The 20919-nt window shown below is 36.5% G+C and overlaps 1 protein-coding gene across 1 annotated transcript in view; it reads left to right on the forward strand.

The window, feature by feature from the left end:
* GRM5 (glutamate metabotropic receptor 5) overlaps positions 1-20919 on the forward strand; it is a 231498-nt gene that overhangs the window by 82220 nt on the left and 128359 nt on the right. The window contains 1 exon segment of the mRNA XM_032678605.1: positions 9299-9548. Coding sequence (XP_032534496.1) covers positions 9299-9548 — 250 coding nt within the window.

The following is a 20919-nucleotide window of genomic DNA, read 5'->3' on the forward strand; positions in this document are numbered from 1 at the left end:
TAAAACTAGACTTGTTTAGTCTTTGAAACATAAAAAAAATTAAGTGGACACATGGTGATTGTATTAAAAACTGTTAAGTACTTCTGAAAACATCATTTTGAGAAGCTATTCTCCTATTTGATAAAAAATATATAATAAGTGTAAATTAAAAGAGAATATAGAAGAACAGATTAAGAACTAGAGAAGGAAAATTTATGAATAGACTAGTTTGGCTTGGGACAGGCTGTCCAAGCTAACAGTGAGATCACCACCACTGTTGGGAGCTTCTAAACCAAAATTTACTCTGTAATTTTTTTATAAGTAATTATGCTTTTGATGAGGGTTGGTTTCGTCTGAAATTCAGTAGACCACAGAACCATAGAATGGGTAAGGTTGGAAGGGACCACAGTGGGGTCACCTGGTCCAACCTCCCTGCTCGAGCAGGGTCATACTAGAATACATGGCACAGAATCGCATCCAGACAAGTCTTGTTCATCTCCAATGAGGGCGGGTCCACAAGCTCTCTGGGCAATCTCTTCCAGTGTGTGGTCACCCACACAGTAAAGAAGATCATATTCAACCCTGTTGTATTACTATTTTCTTCTTCTTCAGTTTCTGCATCCAAAAGCTGAGTATGGTAGTGTCCTAATAATACCCTCTGAAGTCACAGTTTAAAAACTATCCTTACCCCTAAAATACTCAAATGTATTTTTCAAATATTCTGGTAAGATGCAATCTACCACTTAGAGGCAAAAAATATCCAACATGTTCCTAAAGTGAGAGGGGTATCTCCAAGAAAGCAACTGGTCACACAATATAGGTCTTCTCATTTTACACAGTATACTCCAAGAATTATTAATATACCCCAAGAAACTTCATATTACCCCCTTCAAAATCTTTTGAAGTACTCCTGGGAAATTCAGTCAATAAGCCTGTTTTTCAGTTACCAAACTAAATATTCATGGCTTCCTGACAGACCTCCCTTCTCTCAGAGTTCATATCAGAAGAGTCACGAAACTCATTCTTTTCCCAAATGAATGTCATGAGTATGAATGTGCATAGTCATTTAAAGTGTAAGTAAGGTGCTCTCTTTAGAGTAACCTTGCCATCATCTTCAGCTACTGTTCAGAAATTGTAGGTGCTGTTTTTTAAATGGTTGTTAGACAGAGTTATTATTACTACAATAAACATGATGTGGCCATTGTTAAAATGAAGTAAATGTGAGATTTTGTGAGGCAAAAATGTCATGTTTCATTCAGTCAGATCACCATAAATGTGACTCTCTTTACTACAGTTATGTGAGTTTCCTATAATACATTTATTCTTACACCATCACTCTCAGGAAAACATTTTTACTTCCATTTCACATATGAGGATAGAGGGCAGAGAGAAAGGCATTTACCAGAAAACTCAAGATTGATTGAAGGCCTTCAGAATCTGTCTAATCCCTGATTTACACTTCTTTTTACTGGATGACTTGTGGTATTGCTCACCTAGTGCAGGAGCAGAATAAGACCTCAGAAAAGACCAGATACAAACCATAGCAGCTTTAAGAATTAATATTACATAAAAGTATGTTCCAGGTTATGAATATATGGAAGCATAATATCTTTCATTTGTAGAAGGGGCCAAGTCTTTTGAGAAATGCAATAATTAATAGCCGAAGCCAGAACTGGGAATAGATCCAAATGTCAGTGAATAAACCCCAGGCAGCTGCACTCCTGGGGAATTCACAGTGAAGGGTACAGAATCATAGACCAAAGAGTTCCCACTGCAAAGTCCTCTCATTTCTGACATAGTATTTGTCTCCTGAAAGAAACAACCTCCAGTCCAGTACTGTCAGTCTCATGTGTTCTCATTTCTATATGAAAATCAAACAAAAAATGGAGTGTATAACCCTAAAGGAAAATGAAAGAAAACTTAGAGCACCCCTAGAGTCCACTCGGAATTATGCTATCATTAATGATTTCATTTTGAAATGACACAGGAAATATATAAGGGACATATCTTAGAGTCTGGTAGATAGAAAGAGCAATTTCAGAAACAGAGGATACAGAAAAATTTTATTCTCTCCAATCTGAAAACAAGCAGAGTAATAAGAGGTGGCAGCATGTTTCTGCAAGAGCTGCTGAATTTTAAATCCTTTAGTAGACATTAGCGTGAAGTAGGACTTCAAAGATTGCTCAGTGGACAAGGCCACAAAGCCGCAGACATGCCAGTTAGCAGGAGGGATGAAAGGAAGCATACAGAAAAAGGCTGTTTCCACAGGGTTCCCTTTGCTCACATAACAGCAGTATTTAAATGGGTCTTTTAAAGTTACGAGGTGATAATTTAAAAATAAACAGAAGTGAGGTGCATTAAAGTGTGAAACTAGGTCATCATTATCTAAAGAGAAATTAATTTATTACTTCAAAATAGCCCAGAGAAGAAGAGAAAAAGAAGAGAAACTTTGATATCAAAATGATACTTATGAGCTCTCTTAGATTAGAAGATAATGAACAGATTCATTTAATTCGATTAAGTACAGTTATGCTTGAAGTGTATTGTATGTTACTTCTCTAAAATAATTTAAAAGTTGGTTACTTTAACAAATACCTTATGAATAGAGTTAGTCTAAGTGCTTTTAGATGTCAGAAAATACCTAGTAGTTGAAACTTAAAAATATCACAGAAAAGAGTAAATTAATTTCTTAATTAAACATCTTAAATTTATTTTTAAATTCTGAACAGTTTAGTTAATTATTTTTGGAATAAAAATAGTTTCTTGATTCCTAATACATATTCAGTTTTATTTTACCTTGTAGAAAGTAATATGAAGCTTATATCAAATGATAAAATGGTCAATATCTAAGTTAAATATTGTAAGATCTGTTCAACACATTATTCCAGTGGATTGAATTTTAAGAGGATTAGAAGTGAGAGGTTTTGATTAGTTAACACTTTTGTGACTATGAAAATGTTTCTTGTCCTCAAATGTAAAAGCCTGAAAATCTTAAAATTGTTCACAGAAAAGGAAATTAAGCTCATAACTCACACAATGTCATGATAACTAATGTTTTATTATATTGACACATCTTGACTTGTAGTATTTGAATCTATCAAGCCACCGGGGACATAGGCAATTCTTTTGGGTCTGAGTTTTATTAGCACTTGGCAATAGGTAAATGCTGTTTGAAGAGCTTTCAGTATGAATAGGAAAGATTAACATCCAAGAAAACAGATGTGTGAGTTCTCCGCTATCATATAGAGAGCTAAGGAGACAGATCTAACTGCAGCCATCAGTGGTTTATGTCCCCTATGAGGCACTAGATGTTAGATTGTATCCTCCACATCACTTTGAGATTCTCTGTGCTTATGGAAGGCAAGTATAGTAATTTTAAGGATGGAATAGGTGCATAACTTATTTTAATTATTGAGGGAGTTTTTGCCCTGCGCCGCGCCTTTGCTGTCTTCTAATTCTCTGATACCTCTCCAAGCTCAGCCAACATTGTCCTAGTGCTTTGCTTCAAAAGTCACTTCATTGCAGAAATGTCACCACTTGGTACTGCATGAGGAACAACAGATAAACCTTCTTAACAATTCCTGCCAAAGACCATAACCACACATCAAAACAACTCCAATGTGAGATCTAATTGCAGGTGTGAGATCTGATGTAACAGGCCGTATTTTCATCAAGAGGTCTTTCACCTTGGCTGCACGCTGTTCTGTGCCACAACCCTGCAGCAGCCTTATGAGGAAGCTGTTTCAAAGTGAGGTTCCAAATGAGGCACAGCACTGGAAACACAGCATGGTGTCCTGCTAAGGAAAACCTGGTGGGACTTGTTCTGGGTAGGTGTCCTTTCACCAGAGGCACCATTTGGGTAGTTGTATTACAAATGTCAGAAATTAGTTTAAGGGATTGTTATGGAAGAGATCTGGTTGGAGATATTTAAGTGCAACATATTTTGAGGAACTATTGTAATTTAAGGTATTTTAATGGGTTGCTTTCAAAATTACTTTTTTTTTATTCTTTATTGTTTTACACATATATATTTAACATAGAAACTGAATTTCCATTTAAAAATAATTTAAATAAAATATTTGGATCAAATGAAAACACCTTGGGTTTTATTTTCTTTTTTATTTTAACATACATAGACAACTCCAGAATTTCAGGCATATGTGTTTTGATTTCATTTGGTCTGTACCCCTTAGAATGAAATAACACTCTATTGTCCTGTTCTATTTGCAGACATATCCACCAGAAGGCTATGATTTTGATCATATTAGATCAGTAACATGTGGCTGCTTTAACTGCTTGAAAGATTTGATATTATGTCCCTATTCTTGGCAGTGATGTACTTTAAAAGACTCATAGTCACAACAGTTAATTGTGGACAATATCTAGTAGGTACCAGTAGTAGTAGGTACTATTGATGTTTTGCCATGATTAATTTGAATTGTAACAATCAAAGACACCTCTAAAATTTCCATTTTGGGAATTATTCTACAACTCATATCCTCAACTTTCAGAAAGATCATCCTCATAATCAACCAACATGTTACTTTTTATAAATATCTTCTATTACTCCCACATGCATTTTCAAAATTATACTTACAACTATACTTTTTTTTTTTATATATATTTCTGGCAAAGTTCATCCTTTTGATGCAAAGGAAAGCTAGTAAAAAAATGAAACTCTGTATTCCCTATATTGCTTGCAAAACGTATACTGCGAATTTTAACCTGACTTGACTTCTTGTCTGTGGCTCAGATACAGCCTAGAATATTATTCTGGTTGGCTCTTCCTTTTCTGTAGAAATAATGATAGCATGTCTGCTTAAATAAATATGCTTTGTGACAGGTAGGATTATTACCAGCCTAATGAATGACGTAATGCATTTCTTCTCTTTCAATCGAGACTCCTTTTCTTTTATTTTGTGAATTTTTGCTGTGTCCTGCCAGAAGCAATCTTACATCCTAAATCTCTCCTAAAGGTTGATGCTCATCTATGCTCACTGAAACTCTCTTTTAGACCAAACAACTATCTGATAACAATTTGCATGTACAGCTATTGACAAAAAGCTCCTGTATTCAAAAAGGAATGTGTGACACTCCAAAAATGACTAGGCAGGAGAAAATGTAGTCCATTATTCCATTTGGCTGTAGAGACTTTTTATATCATATTGATAACTTTTAATGTGACAGAGCAGATGTCCACGTATTTTGTTAATTATTTTAAGAATAAAAATGTTGTTTTCCTGTGTAATTCACATAAGATCTTAACAATTTATGGTTAGGTAGTTTAATTGGCTCAATTGCTGAGCAGGAGGAGCAGCAAGAGCGGCCTGCAGTTTGCCTGACCCTTTTCTATCAGATTGAAGTATTATTATGTGCTGTACTATATTAAGCTTCATCTGGAAAAAAGCACAATCTGTTCTTTTTAAGCTTCTTAATAGTTTCTAGTACTGATTCATGGGAAGTGGAACTAACAGATTGTTATAGTTAGATTGTAGGTGGGGGCACATATGCTTGAGTTTTGAACAAAATTCCAGCTCTGAAGCACAGATAAGTTTTTTGCATGATGATGTAATTGATTTTCTTTTTTTTTTTTAAACATGCTGCACCATATGGGAGTAGTTTTTGAACTGCGTTTAGGGCCAGACATTCAGGTGGACAACATGCAGGATTCAGACTGGTGTTTTAAAAGAACCCAGGGGCCAGTTGTCTCCATGAGAATATTTTACAAAAGACATCAACTGCTAACAGTTCTGATTACACCACAAACAGACAAACTTTCAAGGGGACAGGAACATCTACTAAAAAATTGTGATACCTCCTCCAGCAGAACCAGTTACAGATAGAGATGTCTGTTTCTAAATGCTGAAAAGCATTTGGTGGGGGAAGAGAAGCTGAATATAAATTGGCCATACATGAGCTTCAGCCTGTATTGTTTGCCAAGTCTTTTCTGCTGAACTGGAACTAAACAAGAAAAAGCAAACCTTCTGTTTAATGTTTCTTTAGGATCTTTAAATTTAGAGGTGGGAACCAAATAGCTGAATGGATAAATTCCCAGTATGTAGGCAATTTTCATCACAGTGTACTTACAGAAGATGTTGCTTTGTTTCCAGCTTAGGAGTTCTGAATTAATTTTCACATGGAAGTGAAACTAAAAAACTCCTTCTCAGAGTAAGGCTGCATAAGACATCACCATTGTCCATCCACGTGTGCAAATCCTGAAGTCCCTATATCTTTCTTCTAATGTCATAGACCTGGCTGAACAATGGGAACTACCCCATCAGCAAAAACTTGCTCTTGCTGTGGCATTTTTGGCTGTATTGCTACGGGCATGCCACAGTACAAGAATGAAATGTCCGTGAGGAGGCCAGTTCCATATGTAAAGCACAGAGATCCTCTTCCACTGTGAACCTCATATCTTATCCTCAGGAAAATGATATAATCTAACTTACCATTTTCACACCCTCATTCCCTCAATGCTACATGTATATGCTCATGCACATACAGGTTTTATTCAGGAAGAAAGATAGCCCACAGAAAATTTATCTTAATAAGTCGTGCAAAGGAGTTTAACAAAAAAATATTTTCTTTTTCCATCAAGGAGTGTACATTACCCCCACAGTATAGCTCAAACTAACTATATGTACCTCATCAAACCTCTTGCACAACAGGAGAATTCACTATGAATAATTAATCAAGTAGAGTTTAATCAGCAAGATAAGAGTACCACTGATATATTTGTATGAGTGTCTTGAAGCAAAGCTGCTTTGTGTTTTCATCAAATCTCCCTTGAGGTCATGTTATAGAGCTGTAGTTTTCCCAGTTTGAGAGCTCAGTCACTCCCACATGTGGACTACCAGGATGTTTCTCTTCCAAATATTGAGAACTTAACACTTTGCTAAGTACCCTTGGTAGTTTAACATGTTTCCTGTGATTTTGGATGGTACATAACATTCTATATGGTTTCACAAAATCTCCCTGTCTTCATACTTGATGAAATCATGATGTTTGTGCCAGAGCAAACTTTATTTGTTTGGAAAAGAATTGATGCACTTCACACTCCTTGGAAGACCTACAATTTTTCGGTACTGTAATTACACCTACTCTCAGCTTTATAGCAAGTCTCAGGATAACAGTTTGTATGCTTATAACACTTTCAAACCAAGACTGCAGTATATGGAGCATTGAAGTTATACAGTTCTGTAATTCAATTAGATTTGGCCAGGAATTTTCTCTTGAGAATTTTTTGACAGAAGAGGAGGTCTTCAGAATTTCAATCTCTTTGAGATACTCTATGGAACTGTTTTTCCTCAAACTTTCACCTTCTATGGCAAAGATTAATAGGATCTCTTTTTCCTTTTTGTTTTATATTAGGAAAAGTGAAACAGAACATTTAATGTTGATCCAGATTGACCTAAATGAGAATAATTTTAAACAAAGTAGTGCATTGCCTGTCAGCTTAATTTTATTTTAGAAGGCCTCAGAGCCTGCTGGGAGTTAAATATGACTGACCCCCATTTTTCCTTCAGATTAACTTTGGAGGCTATAATACATATTTCATGAGACACTATGTTTATGACCTCTGGCTGAACTGCTTCAGCATCTCATGAGAATCACTTGATGCTCATGTATCACAGGAAACAATTTGCCCTAAGGGCATGACACGTGGGGAAGCACTGTGCACCTGATATAAAACTCACAGGAAGCACTGCAACAACTGAGTTTAAAAATCCAATGGCATTTTGTGAAGGCACAATTTACATAGTAATATGTTTTCCATTAGGCCTAATCACAGCAGGGAGGAAAATGAAAGTCCTAATAGTTAAGGACATCTGCATTCAAGTTGCCATTCTGGTTGGATGCAATTTGGAAATTTAACAGTCTCAAAGTCTCAGTGATTCATTCCTGATGTAAAAGGAAGATAATGTTATTTCTTGTCTTCTGCTCTTTGTCTCTTTTGGCTATTCGGATGGCAAGATCCTCAAACTGAAGACTGTATTTACATTCATGTTCAGTGATGAGCATAGCAAAGCCCCTGAGCTTTAGCGCCAGTGATAGGGATGAATCCCCAGATGGGCAAGCTGAATGTCTGATGGCTCCAATGTCCAAAGTCAAAAAATCAGATGGCAGTCCAAATCCACATGCCTGATTCTCAGTGCTTCACATGCATTTTCATTGTCAGTACTCCTATGTACTTACAAATATGCTGGTAAGAGAGAGCACTTTTCTTATAGATTTGTGAGCTAGCAAATGTGTGAAGGATCAGAAGTTCCTTTCAACAGCATCACTACACTCACAGTTTTATTAATTAATTTACTGATTATGTTTCTGTGGACCATTACTGAGGGGTTAAGACAATATTTTTGAGAAAGATTTCCTGACTTAAAGGCCTTCTTATTTAAATGAGATATGAAACAGATTTCAACAACCAGCTGGAGAAGCACAGGGAACCAGAGATACAATCCTGGTCAGGATGACTGTCAGTGGTATCAGCATATCCACTGTTAAAGCATTATGACTTTGTTGTAGGCCTGGCAGTAAAGAAAGTTTCTGTGATGATACAGAATAAAGAAAATAAATGTATCTGTCTGTCAATATTTGTTACCAGTTTACCCCCATAGAGGAAGAATAGATTAAAAAAAATATGAAGTGTTTCCCATTGATAGACATTTAATTCAAAATACCCCCCAGAAAAACTACCAAAAGCACCTTTAGTTCATCTGTGGTCTTGTGATCCCTGTAATGCTAATCCTCAATTTTGTCACTCATTCTCCAGCAGTTCTTCTTTCAACAAAATAAGTTGAAGGAATATAACTAATCTATAACTAAGAAACTATAACTAAAAAAATGTTGCATTTCAGATTGCATTATGAACAAGTTGATGTTATTATCCTTTTGTTTTTTGTTTATATTTAAAGTATTACACCTAAAAAATTATTCTCAACGTATATTTTTTAATTTCCTGAAGTAAACCCCAGAGCACTTGACCAAGTTTACTCAGCTTAAGAGAATCAGATGAGATTGTAATTTATACATACATTGTTTTACATACTGTGGACCAGATCCTCACAGGTAGTGAGGTACTTAACAGCCTTTGGTTTCAGCAGAGATGCAGGCTCTTAAAGACAAGTGAGTTTTCTAGGAAAATTTGTTGATCTTGTCTTGAAAAATGGAGTAATTAAAATATTAATGTGATTTTGCTAAGATTGGTACAGTGATCTCTGTGCAGGTATGTAACATATTCTTTAAAATATCTGATGCTTCTGAAGGAAAAGCTGCTGCAAATTTTAATATATGCATCTATGTTTCTGTTTGTATTTAGGAAACTATGGTGAAAGTGGAATGGAAGCTTTCAAAGATATGGCAGCCAAGGAAGGGATCTGCATTGCACATTCCTACAAGATCTATAGCAATGCTGGTGAACAGAGCTTTGACAAGCTACTGCGAAAGCTTCGGAGCCACCTGCCCAAGGCAAGAGTGGTTGCTTGCTTCTGTGAAGGCATGACTGTGAGAGGTCTCTTAATGGCTATGAGGCGCCTGGGACTTGCTGGAGAATTTTTGCTGCTGGGCAGGTGAGTAATACCATGCAATTATAGCCAACCTTTTTAGTGAGTAGGGTTGAAAAAAGAAGACAGTCCAGTCAAGTATACATAAAAGAGTGTCAGCTGGGTCATAGCGGTACATATTCTACGTATCATTCTTATGACACGCCAGGCAAACACAAGTCTGCTTGTCCGGTCTAAACAGCTTTGTGTAAGGGAAGGCTGACACATAAACCTTTGATTTATATCACCCATTTTGTTCACTGCAGTTTAAAAGGCATCATGTACATATACAGCCTGAAGCTATGTCTCATTCAAGTAACTCTGTGTTAAGAACTGATGATGTGGCCTCTGGCTGGACCTGAAATAGATCTTCCCAAAACAAAGAGAAACCTTTCCTTTCTGAGACAATGTGCTGACGTGCATACTATCCTAAAGGTAATATGTAGGTAATCCTTCCTCTTAGCTCAACAATATCAGTGTTTCCTTTCTAAATCACCAAAGGGAAAAAGGAAAACTCACTCAAATGTGTTCACCAGAAGGAAAAGACCCTGGGCTAGTAAGTACTAGAAAAGTAATGATACTGATATAAACCTAATGAGATCTTTACACTTACCCCTTATTCAACAACTGGATCCTAAATGAGACAGGAAAAATGATGTATTGAGCACAAAATGGAGTACACCAGGAGTCAACTAATGTAATGCACTGCCTTTTCTGTACATTATTAGAAGGATGATCTCATGCTGTCTCAAGCATGAACTCTACAGGAACACTTGTAAAATGGTGTCTGTGAAACCAGAAGTTCTAGTGAGAGCTTCAGGGAAACTTTCAAGGACTGTGCTGACAGCTGAGTCTCACTAACTGGCAGGACACCAGCCTCTGTTCCCAATCTGACCTGTTGCACATAGATGTCCTTTCCCCTTGGGAAAGTACAGGCAACAGGTAACAATAGCAGCTTTTGTCTCTTCCCTTCCTCTTTGCGATCAGCCTACATTTTGGCATTTTCAGACGTGAATGTCTTAATTCTTTCTCTGATTTATGGCAACAGTCTCCTTTCAAATACATTTTATCTGTAGGCCCTTCCATGGACTATCTTGATCGTTTTCTGTACTGACACCCAAAGGGACCACAGTCCTCAAGGTGAGGCTCACTTAAGCATTTTTAGATGTCTACAATTTAGACAACAGAGAAAAAAAAAAGACCTTCTTTGGTCACTTTTTTATAATGTGGACATTTTCAGTAACATGGAGAAATCATGTTATAGAAAAGGGCTAGTACAAAGACTCTCTTTTTGACTAGCTTTAGTGGAAAAGCCTACTTGTAACTTTTTTATAGTAGGTTGGAGCAAATGTCACCTCTGTTATCTCTAGCTGAATCTGATACCACAAGACCTTTGCTGTCTACTTTTGTCCTAAATACAAATTGCCAACTCTCTGCAGCAGCATTCAAATGTAGAAGAACATAAGTATAATTTTTAAAAAATATGTTGAACCTGAACTGCTCCAGACTCCAAATCATACTTAATTTTGTATGGTATTTGTTTATGTACAGCAGTGCTAAATTTAGCCCTTGAGATGCTTTTATGAATAAGGACTTCAGGAATTACAGATTGCAAATAAGAGTTTTTTTATTGTTGTTTGGTTTTTTTCCATAGCTGCAGTGGGAGTTGTCATGAGTAATTATAAGAAAGTTGTTATTCAGTATATGACTTCAATTCAGTAAACTGAAAGTGATATCCTTTCTTAGAAATCTAAACTGTAAAGTCTTTCAAGTCAAAACAAAAATCCTTAATTCTACCAGACCATTCTGGGTGTATCCATACCTGTGGTAGTGCTATACAACTTAATTGTAAAAAATGTAGTATGAACTGGAAGTGTTTACAAAGAAAGAAAAAGTGCAGGCATTTTTTTTCTATCCTTTCTATTTATTCACAGAGGTTCCAAGGTAGTGGCTGAGAAGTGACTATTCAGCCACAGATTAATAAGTCCCCAGCCAGTAGGTGCTTGGGAGAGGTGTAAACTAATGGCACTTACCATCATCCAACCAAAGCATTCCTGTGGCTGCATCAGACAAGGACAGCTGAAGGGGTATAGTCTCTCTACATGTGGCTCTGCACTTCAGAGATCCCAAGGATGTTAGAGCCTCCTGTATCTTTTCAATTGATTTGGTTCCAAATTGGTATTAAAAAAAACCACACAACAAAAAACCAACTACCCCCACATCCCCACAAAAAAACCCTAACTAACTAGTTTTGCCTACTGAGGACTTTTGTTTGTCTTTGACCTACCCTTAGTCAGTATAGCAGAGTGTTTTCTATACCTACTGTGCAGCAAGAATCATGCATAGAGTGTGGGAAGGTGTGGAGTGGCTATGTGCCACAAAAATGTTCATTCTCACAAATGTTTTCTTCCACTATGGGCTAATCTCTAGGCTTTGCAACAGAGGTAAAAGAAAAAAGCAAGAGAAAAAACAGGGAACTTGCAAGAAGGCTTCTTGTGGTAAAAGTAATGCAAGACAATAATGTCCATTGATGGCCTAAGTTCCTGTAGGGATTTAAAGCTCCATTTTCCAGGACTTTGATGTGCTGTGTGCTCTCTTGTTTTCAGCTGTTTGGCTCTGTTGGTTGTGAATATTTAACTGTTGGTCCAGAGCTAGGGTTGTTGGATGGTTCCTTAGACAACAGTGTAAGGCACTGACATGGGATGGATGTGACACCAGTACAAACCCAGATCTTATAAGCAGATTATGTTGGGGACCTTTTTGTACATCATTTGTATAGGGGGGAAAGATATTTAGCAAGATTTTGAAAATGGTTCAGAGAGCTCTAAGGGGAAAGAACTACATCTGAAATTGAAGAAGGCTCATGAAACTAATCTCTCTTGTGAAGCTATGCAGGAAAATGAACTAGGATAAGATTTATACTTTTATTCATCATCTGATCCTGGAGTTGCTCCAGATTAACCATTCAACTGAGAAAGCTATGAAAGGACACTTCAAGAGTAGTGAAAGTGCCTGTCATTGGAATGTCATGGACTCACAAGAAAAACCTCCATCTACTAATGAATACACCACAAATGCATTTTGCTTACCCCTTGTTTTGTTAAGTGAAGAATTATTTTGTTTCATTTCCAAATGCACAGAAAGAACTAAAGTCCTAAAACCACACAGTAGTTTTATAGGAATCCACAAGAAAACAACATTTCCATTTCCTCTTAGCTTTTTTTTTGTTCCGTTTTTGATTCGGATTCACCCCTGATATCTCCAATCTGAAGTCTTTCAAAAGAGTTGGGATTTTTGAAAGCTGTGGATTCCTCACAGTACCTGTTTTATACTGAGATAAACAGAAAATGGAGTGGCCACAGAGAGTGCACATCAGATAAATTATGCTATACAGCCCCAAGGGGAGGAAAAAAATATCCTTCAGTAAACACTCCACTCATGACATACTATGCAGTGCATTGCCTGCCTGTGACAGAGATGAAAGATGGCAAGTCATTAGTGCTTGTAGCATTCTAGAGCTTTTTTATTCATGGAAAACATTTTAAATGCTCAGCAAATATTTACCTCATACGCCTTGAGGAATTGGACTTAAACCTCAAATAAAAAGGTGAGTGTGTTGACTTTTAAGTGTAAAATAATGTTATTTTAGCTTAACTGTTATTCAACTTAATTGAGTTCATCTAGGCTTCACCTGTTTGTCCTTATTGCATCTGTCATCCATAGGGCATATGCCAGGATATACCCTCACAGATAAAATTAATTAGAGAATAAATAATACATTCACGTACCAGAATAACTTTGGAATAGATTTCAGAAGGAAATAGGAGTATTAGTTGTGTAGATAAAACCAGTTTGGTTGTATGTGATTTTCAGCTCTTCCTCATTTTATGTAGTGTTCAGATCCAATAGCTGACATTTTCTTGAAGGTGACACTTACCCTACTCCTCTTGACTACTAGTTTCTGATATTTGAAAAAAACCTTTGTGGTAATTCTCTACGGTGATATTTTTTTCTGATACCTTTCATCTGCAAGGATTCCAAAACACCTCTCGGAATAACTAAGTATTTTAATGCTAAGTCACATGATTTTTCATAATAAAATAGAAACTATTAGCTGCAACTGAAATTATGAATATTGACTGTAACTGTCCTAAATAAAATGGGTTCAGAGAACAGTACCATAGTACTTGATAATTTTATTCTTCCTTTTTGCTTGCTGGCATTATTTTATCTTACATCAACTAATACTTTTGGGATGGGACTCAGGTATGGCGTTGGTGACAGCAATTGGGGTGGTTACTAAGTGGCAGTTGGGACACACATACTCTGTTTTGGGGTAGAAGAATGTTGAGATACATGGATACAGGCATTGCATACTTTTTACCTTTAGACAAGAGAATTTCCCCTTGATTTATTTATTATTATGATATAATTATTGTACAAAACTAAAGAATAAAAGACAGAAGTTTTGCAAAGAATTTGTGATTCCAAGTGCAAGACAATGAGACTTTTCCTACTTAAAGGAGAGGAGAAGGGAAAGGGCGAGGGCATTGGAATTGTCAGGTATTGGAACAGGCTGCTCAAGGAAGTGCTCCCTGAAAGTGTTTCTGGGTTAACAGTTGGACAATAATCTTAGAGGTCTTTTTCAACTTCAGTGATTCTATGATTCTAAAGGGAAAATAGAGGTATAAAGAGATAAAAATGGCTTGCTCAATATCTCCAACTTCCAAATGACATTCCATTGGCAGTACTGATCTTCAAGAAATTACTGGGACATCCATCTGCTTCATATGTTCATATATGCATATGGTGTTTCAGATTTACTATGTTATTAACTGCCATGTGATTGAAAAAATAAAAAAGTTAATTAAGATTATCTGGACTTCCCTTTGTATTAAATGACATAGTTATACACAACAAATATCTTCCATCAACGCTGTCTCTGTACAATCCTAAACAATCCTAAACATCCACTGATCAGATTATATGACCAATACGTCTGCTCCCTTTGAGAACGCACGCAGGATCACTCTCGAGGAGAAAAGACAACACAGAAAGAATCATGTCTTGCAGAATATACCATCTAAGGAGTCTTTCTGCTGTGCCTTTTGCAATCAGACATGTCTATCTCGTATTGGCCTCATAAGCCACCAGCGTGCTTGTAACAAATGTGGATAGAACCTTCCCCAAATCTTCGTTTGCGAAGCCTAGCCATGATGATGATGACACAATGAATAAAAAAAATCTGTCAGAAGTGAAATGTTTCCTTAGGCTCTAGTCATGATTCAGATTTTCAGCTGTCCAGCTGAAGAAACATGGCCAAAATTTATCAGTCTGATTTAATCTCCACGTGGGTCTTAGACGCTTAGCTCAATCAAAGATTTACAGAAATAATATAAAATCTTCACTTTGTTACAATATCTGTAGCAAAGAGATGGGAAATCTAGTGCATCCCGCAGAGTTTCCACCTTCTTTTGAGTATGATCAGGACTTGATAATTACATTCTTTAATGTCCTTCAAAGATGAAGAACCACATCCTACATTTTCAGAATTCACTCTGTTCTGTGACATGAAAGTCTGTGCCTCAGGATGCCTCAGGCTGTGGCCCTGAAACATGCCACGGCCACAGAGTATGTCCAGATGAAGGTGGTAAGGGGAGGGCACCACTTCTAGCAGTGTGATGATCACAAGCAATTCAAGTGAGGCTCTGCAAGAGGGCAAGAAGAACCAGTGCCCATTCTTCTCAGAACAGCACAGATATCCTCTATCACCAATCACCTCTCCTAATAAGATACCTACTTAGCTCCTGAGGAGATGAATTTGAGGAAATTGTTATTGATTCAGAGTCTAAGGGATGGGTCAGCAAATGAGATAAGTAGAAGGTGAGTAGTAGAAATGAGGATAAGGAGGGACAAAGAATGTGGAGGACCGTTTGTTCCAGGAAGTCCCCAAAGTAATTTGACTGATAGGAAACTCAGCAATACACCTGAAGAAAATCTAGTTAGCAACTAAAAAGGGCAACTACTGCTGAAGGAAAATCAAAGTGAGATAGATGATCTGAGGAAAATGAGTTCTTTTCAATAATTTAAAAAGACATCTTTTGTGAGATTTGTAAAAGTGTCTGACGGGTGAAGAAAAATCTCACAACAGAGTATGTAGTGATTTCCCTCCTGAAAGTGTACTGTGTGGTGTGGGTTAGTATGCCTTTTTCTGTGTTAGTAAAAGTCCAACTGGTGAAGTTCTTGTAACGTAAATTAGGATATGAAATTTTGCAGACCTGAAATATGCTCTAAATTCATTTTTGCTTATTTTTGCTGCCTCAGGGAAAAATTAGTCAGACAAAACTATTCTATCTAGAATAGCTCTACAACTTTTGAGGAAACTGTGGAAGATAAATGTAATATAAATATGCAAACCTCTTCTCCAGGGAAAGAATAAGCATGTGAAAAAGTACTTTCAGAGTACAATTGTACAACCCCAGCCTGTATGAGCAGTCTGATCCTTTTTCTTCAACCACAGTAGGTAGGAGTCTGGTACACCCTCACCTGAATGCTGTTTCCTCTGAGACAACTGTCTACTGCCCACTCATTTATTTATCTCATTTCTCTTGTTCAGACATCAATGTGTAGCCCAAGAAAGCAGCTACCATATTAAACCTAGCAATTAAATGCACTGTAATTAGCAGCATTAAGCCAGAATCTTCATCACTACCCAAAAGACAAAGAACTTAACATTTAAACAAAGGTGTGTTTTTCTAGAGCTGTAAAAGAGATTAGGGAAGTGAAAAGCTGTCTTTCCTCCTATATTCAAACAGCATATTTAGAAGTAAGGTAGACTAGAGAGTAAAGAATAACTTGGTTTCGAAGAGGAGATTCGTGGTCCCCCTTTTGTGTCAGCCTCATGGCTCAGAGACCCTCAAGGTGAGCAATAGCAGCCCCTAGCCCCCATCTGTCCTGCTGCAGATGGAAGCAGTGGAGTGGTTGGTCAAGGTTCTTCGTGTAATAACTGAAAGGAGCACAATTTTCTTTCTGTGGTTCAGACCTCACAAGCTACATTTCAGGATTTTAGGGAGAGACAAGCAACGCAAACATATACACTGAAAGCAAATGAATCAACCTGATTTTTTAAATCTTCTTTTCTGTCTTTAAAATCCTTTTTCTTTTTTATTTTGGTATCTATCTGACCTGTTTTTAATAAATATTTCACCTTGCAGTCCAATTTCACAGTCACTAATATGGGTGAAGCAGTCAGGGATGGAGTAAATTATAGGTCTATTTGGAAGAACGTCTTTATTTTGCCCTTTCAGGAATTCTGTGTCTTCCTTAGTGGCGTGTGGGAGTTACATGATATCAAGCAAACAACTAAGAATTTCCAAGTGTGTATGCTGACAAGTAAGCACACCTTCTATTTATGTCAATAAGAGATACCCACGTCTCTGAGAGGACATTCAGGTCCTACACATCCGAAAACATAACATTAGAGAATACTCCAAACTTCTCCTGACGTGCCAAATCATTAGTGTGTCCAATCAAATGATTTCCTTCCTGAAGGATCTGCTCTTTCTCATCTATGACTGGCATTAATGGCCAAGGGGAGGTAGCTTTGTCAGTCAACACACTTGAGTCAAGTCATGCCTCAGCACTGAAGAAAGAGGAAGTGGCTTGAAACTCAGCATGTCCTTCAAACCTTTTACTTCTGCACTGAAAGTTCACCTCTACCTAGTTCATGCTTGGTCCATCTTCAGGTGGATCTGCTTAAAAATCTTTCAAAGATAAAAATTACACAACCTCCTCAGGCAACTGCTTCCTATGCTTAACTACTCCCCATCCTCTTCCTAATGTCAAACCTACAGGCTGTTTTAAGCCCATTACTTCTTGTCCTATAAATGGGAACAAAGACACAGTTTCTAAAACTGCCTTTCTAAGACTATTATTTATATATTTGAAGACTTGTGTTTACCCTTATTCTACTTTGACAACTTTCAGTACAAACAGAAAACATGTCCCACATTTTGGAATCACATGAAATCTCTATTCTCTCAGTGGAAATAAGACACAGGAAAAAGCACAGAAAAAGTGGTGGCAAACAATCCTAAAGCATTATATGAGGTTTATTTTCATTGCAGAATTGAAAATCCATTAGATAACCTTCACATTTGAAAAACAGACAGTGAGGCAATGTCAAAAATAACTCCATATTGCCAACAGACCTTCACTTGTAGTTCTGCTTGAAATCAAGTCAGTGGTATTGCTGGGAAATTGTGTACATTTGTGGGTTCATCTCTGTTTTTGCACAAGAGATTAATGCTTCCGATCTTACGTTTCACTCAAAAGCTCTATCCAGCAGCTTATTAAAATTCAGAATGGGAAAAGTCTATGGGTGACTTACAGTTGTTCTCTTTAAATGTGTCTTCTGAGAGTGACAGGTAGCAATCATAGAGAATTTTCTGATGTGAGTCTATTTTGAAGATGCAAGAGATTTTTCCAATTCTAAGAAAAGAAATTAAAAGTACTTTTGGAACAACGAAAACATGTTCTATTCAAGTTAGAGAAATGATTAGATGTTTTCTTCTTAAAAACATTAATTCAAGAGGTTAAAATAAATTAAAATTACAATTCTGTGTAGGTTACATGGTAAAATGTAACTATTTAAAACATTAAAACTAAGATTAAAAATGAGATTCAGTATATATTGCTAGAAAAAAATCAAGGGTAGTTGGAACAGGATGAAAGCATTATCCATGAATTTTTCTGATCTTTAGAAAAGCTACAGAATTTCAGTTAATAAAATTAACCAAGGCTAAAATTATTGTCATTAAACGTTTGGTGTATATTTGTTGAAAAATACCCAAACCTATTTCTGCTCCTTTAAAACTAACTCTGTGACAAATAGAGGTTTGCTGGAAGGTACTGATTGACAGTTAAGATCTGTTTCCTTTCTAATATATTTCTTAATATGTGTGTATGATATCTTCCATGACTTCATTTTTCCTCTTTCTTTTTTTTGATTTCTCTGAATCATCCCAGAGTCTACATCTAGGAATAGTGGCTCACTGCACACACCCAAACCACAAACACACATCTGTATACAGAGAAGATATCTATGAAAGGGGAAGACTCAGGGGTTTGTAACTCTGTGCAACCTGATAAAGAGCTGCTTGTTCTGAATCATGTCATCCAGGAACAGTCTCTTTTCTCAGCAAACCTGTTCACATCTCAGTTTCTTAGTTACAGAGGTCCTTTGTGTAGATAAACAATAGAAAAATGTGTGGCAGATAAAGGGAAAGTAATACTGGACCACTTGGATAGTAATTTTTCAATAGTCTCAGCTTTAAAATTTTTGTCATGTGTTCCATTTTTCAATTGGAGAAGGACAGTGGGAATCGGAAAGGCAGAGAGATTCTTTCTTCGGCTTCTCATTTGAGATGATTTAGTTGTGCTTAAAACACCCCCAAGATCTGAACATAAAAATATTACCCATGCAGCAGAGATTTATACAAAGGAATCCATCTCACTAACACTGGTGAGAGATTATGGAAGAATATCACTTGGAGTAATGAAAATTTATGATTTGTAAACTTGCCGTGTAACTCATTTTTTCTATCACTCTATTAAAATGGCAATGTAACACACACAGTAACACATTTCCCTCTCGCTATGGCTGAGTTAATAGTGTCTAGTGAAGTCATTGTATCTCCAGAGGTTAAGACTGAAGGCGACTGATAATGTGAATGAAATACCAAAACTCGGTAAACCTCATTTTGGTGGAATTTAGTCCACTACTACCTTGAAAAGACATTATAAATCTTGGCAAGAATATACTGCTTTCAGGAAAAGCAGATAAAAAAGCCATGTACTATTTCAAGGAATGAGGCCCAAGCTGAATTCTGTTAATCACTTTCATATTAGAAACATGTAATTACAGAATTGATTAAATGAACAGTATTTTGATTAGGAAGTTAAATTTAATAAAATAAAATCTATATTTACTAAGGAGTCATACCTTTCAACCTTTATTCATGTTGATTAGTAACAATGAAGGAAGTGGAGACTGGCTTAATCATAATGAGTAAGTAATTTCTATCCTGGGAAAAAGTATAGTTATAAAACATGGTGATTTAATACATCTTAGCTGGTATGATGTTAAGCATTCTATGTCTCGAAGTGTTGATATGCACAAATCAATGTTAATCTTGGATTCTGACTCTTTTTAAATATGATTGCTCACATGATTTTTAGTATAGTTCTTCTATCAATGCATACCAGAAGGAAACTTATTCCTTGTATCCTAGAAGTTAAAGCAAAGTGAGTTAAGTATATTTCTGTTCAAATAATTTTCCAAACTCTTCATGTGTTCAAAAGTTTCAGGCTTTGGCTAAATATACATCTCCTGGAGGCTGTCTGAGTAATAAAAATGGCATATTAATCACCCAAAATCTGATTTTATCTGAGCATTTCTGACATGATGAAAATTATACTATAATGTACTGTCAACTTAGCAATATCTTGAGAAGGATGACTGTCACAAAATACAGAGATTGATGTTAGATCTATACTTAATAGAGATTTTGGGTCACTCTAAGCAGATGTAGCATAAAACAAGTGTGTTATTTAGTTGCTTGCTCTGACCCCAAATATTTATACAAACAGCTAGAAACTCCTACTTAGAAGGAAATGTTCAGAAACCAAAACTCCAAGTGCAGGTTGTTCATCTGGTTTTGTTGATAGTTGATATCTTGAAATCTCCTTCAGAGAAGGACAGTAATAAATCCACAATATTTTTGTGTCTTTAAAAACAAAAATCAAAGACAGAACTGCTTCTGAAGCTGTCATCTCTTAGCTGTAACTTTTGAGAAACTTTATGTATATTCTTTTCTTTTTACTATAAGGTACATCACTTATATTATCTATCCATAAGAAAATAGACAGCTTCATTACTTATGCAGCAATTGCTCTGTCAGAAGTCTAATTATTTCTTGCTGCTCCGTAAGTACTTGTCATGGGGAATCTCCCAGTACAAGGGTAGGGTAAACATAATTAGTATTTTTTAATCATGTCCCCCATTATTTTACGCTACGTTGAACTTAATATGCCAGTTTCACCTACTGGCAGCCAGAAGCTCGTGTAGCAGTTTGTTATCTCATTCTAGTTGTGCTTTTGTAGCCAGAGGAGTACTCAAATTCATACTCAAAAAAGTATTAATGCCTGCCTCTCTCCGAATTGAAAATCATAGAGCCAAAGGAGTATCCTGGGAACAACACCGATAACAAATAGTGCAGGTGCCACAGAGCCTGCATTTTGTTCAACTACAATAATTCAGTTGAGAGGTGCAGAAATTCCTACCCACAGGAATGTAGTCAAGGTGTTTCTAACTGACCAGTTGAAAATGCACATCTTC

The sequence above is a fragment of the Chiroxiphia lanceolata genome, chromosome 2, assembly GCF_009829145.1.
Source record: "Chiroxiphia lanceolata isolate bChiLan1 chromosome 2, bChiLan1.pri, whole genome shotgun sequence".
NCBI lineage: Eukaryota > Metazoa > Chordata > Aves > Passeriformes > Pipridae > Chiroxiphia > Chiroxiphia lanceolata.